General features: G+C 38.2%; 1 protein-coding gene across 1 annotated transcript; it reads right to left on the bottom strand.

Moving 5' to 3' along the window:
• Positions 1 to 4,771: 4,771 nt before the first annotated feature.
• Positions 4,772 to 6,187, bottom strand: EAF02_009783 (uncharacterized protein; the record flags this gene model as incomplete). Its single annotated transcript, XM_038905831.1, has 1 exon — positions 4,772 to 6,187. One exon carries the CDS (start codon positions 6,185 to 6,187, stop codon positions 4,772 to 4,774), a length of 1,416 nt encoding a protein of 471 aa, XP_038754254.1.
• Positions 6,188 to 6,743: the final 556 nt, after the last annotated feature.

Raw genomic sequence — 6,743 nt, 5'->3', positions numbered from 1 at the left:
TACTACAAACTATATGAAGATTATCTCGAAGCTAATAAATACTAAAGTTTTATTTATAATATGCTTTTTGTTATATATCGATTTTTTTCTGAATAACTATTTTTATAATTATTTTAATAATATTCTGGTTATTTTCGAATAAGCTTGAAAAAGGATTAGTACTTTTATTACTAATTTACACTCTCTTCAAAACAATAATTGAGGAGTGGTTATCGAAATCGATTGGGGAGTTTGTTGTTCTTGTAAATAACAGCTAGCTCGCTGGCTCTCTCTAATTCTATTACAACAGTATTCTCGAGCCAAATAGTTTGAAGCGCTACAGCAATTGTACTGGTATGTATTATATAATATGATTTCGGGATATCCGTAGATATGATTGTTATGAGCTCGCGATTTGTTTATATCAATAATCCAATAAAACAGACAAAAAACAAGTTGATGCTATACACATGTTCATATAGATATAAACCTTCGATTGCCATCATTGTCAATAATTTTCGACTTTCTAGATGCTTTCAAGATATTTTGAATAATAATTGTATTATTATTTATTTATTTATTTATAGTGATTAACGTCTTGTGAAGGACCTCCCAAGGGGTATGAAAGATATGACTAGATCTAGAGTTACAAATACAGAAAGGCGCTGATGTGTACGCTAGTAAAACCTCATAGAGTAAACCCAGTTCCTTCTATATATCCTAAACAAGCCAGTATAATAATCGCAAATAGGGCTATTTGATTGGCCCATATTTCTAGCGCTTCTTTTTGTTTATAAAAAGAAGCACTTTGATTATACAATTACTTCTATCATAAACCATATTTTATGGATAGGAGTAATATATACAGGTGTGTCGCTTCAAAGAAGCAGGTGTGTGTGTAATGGTACTCCAGAAAAGTGAAAGGTTCAACTATTAGACCGCTCAAGAGGAGCAGCCGGAACAATGATTCTGCTTGATAGTGGAATAGCGCATAGACACAATAGTAGTGACTAGAAAGAGAATCACTAATTCCTTTTTAACACTCAATTGATCGCTTTTGCAATTTATAATAAAGAAACTCTATTAGGGTTAGTAATAAATTGTTAAAACTCAGAAAAGCTGTATTATAAGGTTTACATTAAGGTAACCTATAAGACAGCATATAGAGTGAATCCATATGGATCCTAAAGATAGGGATTGGCCTATATATACAAAAATTTCGTTGCTATAGCCTTATATCGTAAAATAGTGGGAGAGTGGCCCGATCACTTTACTATTGAACCAGCCGGGCTCCTTGCGGAGGACAATGGTCTTTTTGTCATAATTGTATTATTGATTATTGAAATAATTTTATATATAGAAAATAGCTTCAAAAATACTTTAAAAAAAAAAAAGGTTCTTTCTTTGAAAAGAAAAGAAAGAAGAAAGATAAAATCAAAATATGTTTCTTTTCTAATTTTAAGTATTTTTTTCAAAATTATTACTCTATTAAAGCTTTTTATATAGTTTTTAATTTTAAATATAGAGTTTTAATATTGAATTGAAGTTTAAATTGAATATTCTAGAAAAATCACGAATTATTTGATGGATTTGATATTTAAACTATAAAACCATAGATTAATAATCCGTTCTTTTTGAAGCAGATTGATATTACTGCGGAATTCGTAATGGTACAAAGTGCAGATTATTTTAGCGGATTCAGCACGGATTTTATATCCAAACTAGCCCTTATAGTCCCTTCTTGCTCGGTGGGAATATACAAAACAGCTGTCATATCCCCATTATCACTAGTGGATGTTGAAGCAGCGCTTTTGACAGTGATAGATCCATTGCTTGAGTCGAAGGAAGATTGTGCTGGCAAGACCAAAATATTGTCATTGACTGGATAAGACACATTGTTGAAGGACAAAGATATCGCCCCGGAAGCAATCGTACTATTGAATGGCCAATAGGTAGTCGAGCCGAAGATAGAAGCCCCAGTACCAGATGAATCACTGCTAGTGCCAGTTGAGGAGTTTCCAGTGGAAGACATTGTGTTATATGAGACTGTTTTTGGAGGCTGAGTGGTCGTGTAGAGATTTCAGATAAGTCCTGAGATAGAAACATCTCCAGACAAGGAGATATCCATCATTACGTCCACTGCTTTCCATTCCATAGATTTGATCGTATCAGAGAGAGTTACTGTATTGGAAAAGCTTCCATCATTTCTCAAACAACGAGTTGCATTTCATTTGAGATGCTGTCTCCTGACATACTTTGAATGGTGTATAGTTGTCATCATATCCCTCACGTCTATACCGGTGGCTTGGCTATGACATACACTCAGAAACCAGAGGGGAATAATAGAAGCTATGGCAAAAGTTTGATTCATAATGCTTGGAAATAAGAAAGGGACTTGTTGCGATAACGGTATACATCAGGTGATTTGCATTTATCAATTTCAATCTGGGTCTGTAATAGTGTAATCATTTATACAACTTTGTCAAATTCTCGGTCCCGATGAACTGTGAAAACTTGCACGTAAGTTGCAACTACATCTATGGCATCCAGATATTAACGGTTTCATAGCCATTGCATTTGTTCATCCCATTTCTGATCAATTCAAAGCTAGCTATCCGTCAGATGAGATGGTTCGATGCCATCTCTGTGGCCACCTCGTCCAGAAACCGCTGCCAATTTTAGCATTTGAAACGTAGTTTACGCATCGGTACAAATCGCTTCAAACTGTCAAAAAAGATGATCTTCATGTGCTTTTCGGTGATTTGAGTCGATAACCCGAGAGGTCAAGTTCACAATCGTGCATGACGGGGAACACACAAATGCCCAGCTCAGACTGGCGTATGAAACTTTGTGAGAACCCTTGGTTAACAACTCATCATCGCGTTTCCAAGCACCTCACACTCGTTATTACCACTATAGAGCCGCTCAAGGAAGAAGAATATAGGGGTTTTCATAGTGTTCATCAAAAAGAAATCTCTGTCCCTGAATAATTTCGCCGGAAGAAGGGACGTGAAGGTTTGTCTCTCTCCTGAGACCCATTATCGAAATTGACTGACGGCAGAGTATTCGAGTCGGAGTTATGAAGACCCGCTATTCTCAACGCATCTTTAGCTTTGCAGATGATGGCCAAGATGGAGCCTTTGGTAAAATCTGCATGGCATGACTCGTGAACTTCTCGACCAGCACTACGGCGCGTATGGATACCGACGCTGAAATCAGAGGTTTTTATGTACCAGCGACCAAGATCATTTCCATCTTGGACTGTATTTCATATGTAAGCAAAATAAGATAATATTTTGAGGCTCATCCCATATTTTGGTTTAGTCTAGCCTCAAGGTCAGTAAATATAAACCTTACCGTTGGTTCATCCGACATGACTTCGGAAAGGGTCTTCCAGAGCTTCCTACCAAAATTTACAAGCTAAGTCAAACATATCAGGGTGTTTGCAAAGTCAAAATGTCTTGACGAGCATATTCCAAAGGGGACGAATTCATGCCAAACATATCGTTGCCTCAATTATTTGCAAATATATCTCGAAAACGGGAATTATCGAGCAATCCTTGGGGATAATATATCGCATTAATAACGCGGCGTTCTACAGCCCACACGCCTCCCGCACAGAACAATCGTCGCGTTTATGTTAAGATTAATGAGTCCTTACGACGCGCCTCCACGCCGAGTAGGTGCTGTAATATCAAAGCTATTGATGCTTTGCGGACATCCGATGATATCTGCCGTCGCTCTGCCGGCACTTAGTTACGAATAGGCCAGTGGGAATTCTTAATCATGCGCCTCTTTTTTGAAAGTAGTCAACTCATGAGGTACTTTCCCTTCAAGAGGGAAGACTAACTTATCACTACCTTCATAGTACCCGGCGTATTACTTTCTTGTATACAGTTGTGCAGTTTCTAGTCATCGTTCCCAGTTTCCACACATGACCGTTCGGTGAAAGAGAGGGGGCGGGGTAATCGGCTGATGGTGTATATAATGACGTTATTGATTCATATATATGTTGATATTTTGTAAATGTGCATTTTCTATACATCTTAATGTCGATACCTAATGTCAATATCGATGCATGCATGGTACAATTTCTTGCGTTTCAGAGATGTTGAAGGATGGGATGGTTTGTTTTCTGTATCAGAACACAGATTCATGTCGGTATGGTATCATTATCGTCGGGGTGAGAAATAAGGAATTGGTAGATGGTAGTTTTTCGAACTATAATCTCAATCTGTGTCGAGGATTCTGTGCTTGTAAAGTTCAGCCGTTATGATCTTTTGTATAATTATGTATTGATGCAGTTGGAATGCAGCACTGAGCTAGATCAGAGTGTAATAAAATTCGTATCAAATGTGGTTGAATCATTGAAGAAGGTCACTTGTTTCAATAGTGGTCATTACACAAAGTCTGCGAAAATGCTTTTCTTATTCTATTGTACTCCGAGAAACAAACAAACAATAATCAGCTTAGAGGCCCCACGCTCGTTAAGGACCACCTGTTGTAGCGGATTAAGTACAAAATAATTCAAACGCTGTAACTGAAAAAGGGTATACCCATCCATAGGTAATACAATATAATCAGCTAAGAAGGTCCTTGCTCATTCAGGACCATCTATCGTAGCGGCTTGAGTACACGATAATACAAATTCTGTAACTGAAGAAAAAATATCCATCCATCTGCAACGCTGAATCATTTAGATGCTACAACCGAGACCCAAAAGAAAATCCTTCATCTCTCTTAACAATCTAAGGAGTAAGTTGAATAACACTACTCATAGTAGAACTAGGAGCTATCGGCGAACAATAGGATGGACCACGTTCAAAACGATAGAAAAATCTAGGACCAATGCCACTCTTCGACGAACGATACGATATTTCTCGGCTTTCAACCCAGGGTGATTAGGAGCCATTTCGAGACCTAATTCTACCTTCTCCAAAGCCTTATCAATGCTCCATCGGTCTCCCTTGCGTACTTCTTCCCATAGCCTGAATGAAACGGCTTCCATGAATATGTGATCTGCAATTCGCTCTGGATTTGGTATGGAACGAAGGAATGCTAAAGGAGCTCGACCTTGTGATGCCATCTTGTGAATAATATCACACGCATCGCGTGAATGTTGACCCAAGCCATTATCTATAAGATGATGCATATCCGCAAGAGCATTTTGTGCACGATGGTAGCATATTGTGGAGTATATCTCGGCTAGTTGATCCTCAAATATTTCTCCTTCGATTACTTGATCCTCAGGCTCTAGTCCTACCCTTTCAAAAAGTCTGGTGACTGTCGTGTTGCGAAAGAAGTTCATCAGAACTGAAATTTTGTAGTCGGCAACCTTGTAGAATGCTTCGGCATACAAGTATATACCTCGAAGGTGATGGTCTCGTCCCTTTCTTATTATTTCTTCTAAGTCTTCCAACACGCTTTCATTGGTGATGGAGGACACGGCGAGACGTCTCGTATTGTTGTAATTTAATCTTAAATAAGATCCAGACCAGTCCTTGGATATATATGTTGGGCCTTCTTTGATAGTGGAGAATGGAGATAGAAGTGCTTCTTCTTTGTTCTGTAAGGCCTCAATAGAAAATTGACTGCGACTGTCACCAAAGTGTGCGGACCTGGTGACAAAAGGGTTTTGAAGTGTGATGACATGATACGAACGTATCTTTGTGCATGTTGAGATAAACCATTGAGTCTGGTGGACAGCTTCGAGAAATTGATTCATGTGACGATGCAATATGACCAAAGAATCAATCGAGTCTCGTTCCCATACACTGCTTCGTTCATCACAAGATATGCGATATCTTACGACACAGCCATCGAAAGGAAGTCTCTCAGGATCTATATCTCTCTTGATATAGACAACTGGGACTCTGTATAAACGAAGCATAGACTCGAAATTGTTATTCATTCTTCTTCCTACCCCCGATATTTGGACTTCCACAAAAAGATTCTTGGTCATCATAATGTATTTTGCTTCGTCGTGGATTTGACGACAAGTTAGCAATAGATTGGGGTTTAAATTCTTCTTAAACACAGGGAGAGATATTGTGTCTAAATCATTAAGTGGCTCGGGATCTTCGATGTCACAAGTTACCATCTCGTAAATTTTATTGCGGATTTCGCCAGGAAGATCGCGGAAGCGAAAAACTCCACGCGGGGAAGTCAATCGGCTCGATTGTCTAGGCGATAGAATTGAAGCGGACATTGCGAAATAAGATGTGGGGTTTGGAGTAAGTGACTTTTTGCTTTCAATTGAAGAATTTTATGTCGAAACGAAGTCGAGGTTTGTGATGACTTGATTTGTAGTTTTGTTGGATTTATTCGAAGTTGTGGCGGTGAAGGCGTAGATTCGAGATGGTTGCGAAATCTCGTTAAGTGTAAGGCGATATTTTGATATTGGCAATGGTAATTGTGATATATTAGATGTAACACATTTGTATGTGATTGTGAAATGATTGCTGATAACGATAGTGGTAGGGCGGATATAATGTAAGTGTCGTGATATTAAAAAAGATGTTTGAATTGGTAATGATGATTGTGAATATCACAACTACGTTGAGTTGAGAAAAGAACTTAGTTCTGACTGGTGGCGATATTGTGGTATGTACAACAATGGAATATGATTGTGTATGAGGTATTCTTGAAGGGATAATTGATTGAGAAATCTGACAAGTATAAGGCAATTATCTGAGTTATGGTGTACGATGTAGGATGTATATGTGGTCGTGTTTCGATGTAGAAGTTGGCTGAAGGATTTCTTA

The sequence above is a fragment of the Botrytis sinoallii genome (genome assembly GCF_014898435.1).
Source record: "Botrytis sinoallii strain Bc 23 chromosome Unknown BSIN_022, whole genome shotgun sequence".
In the NCBI taxonomy this organism is placed as follows: domain Eukaryota; kingdom Fungi; phylum Ascomycota; class Leotiomycetes; order Helotiales; family Sclerotiniaceae; genus Botrytis; species Botrytis sinoallii.
This window is presented reverse-complemented; position numbering and strand designations above follow the sequence as displayed.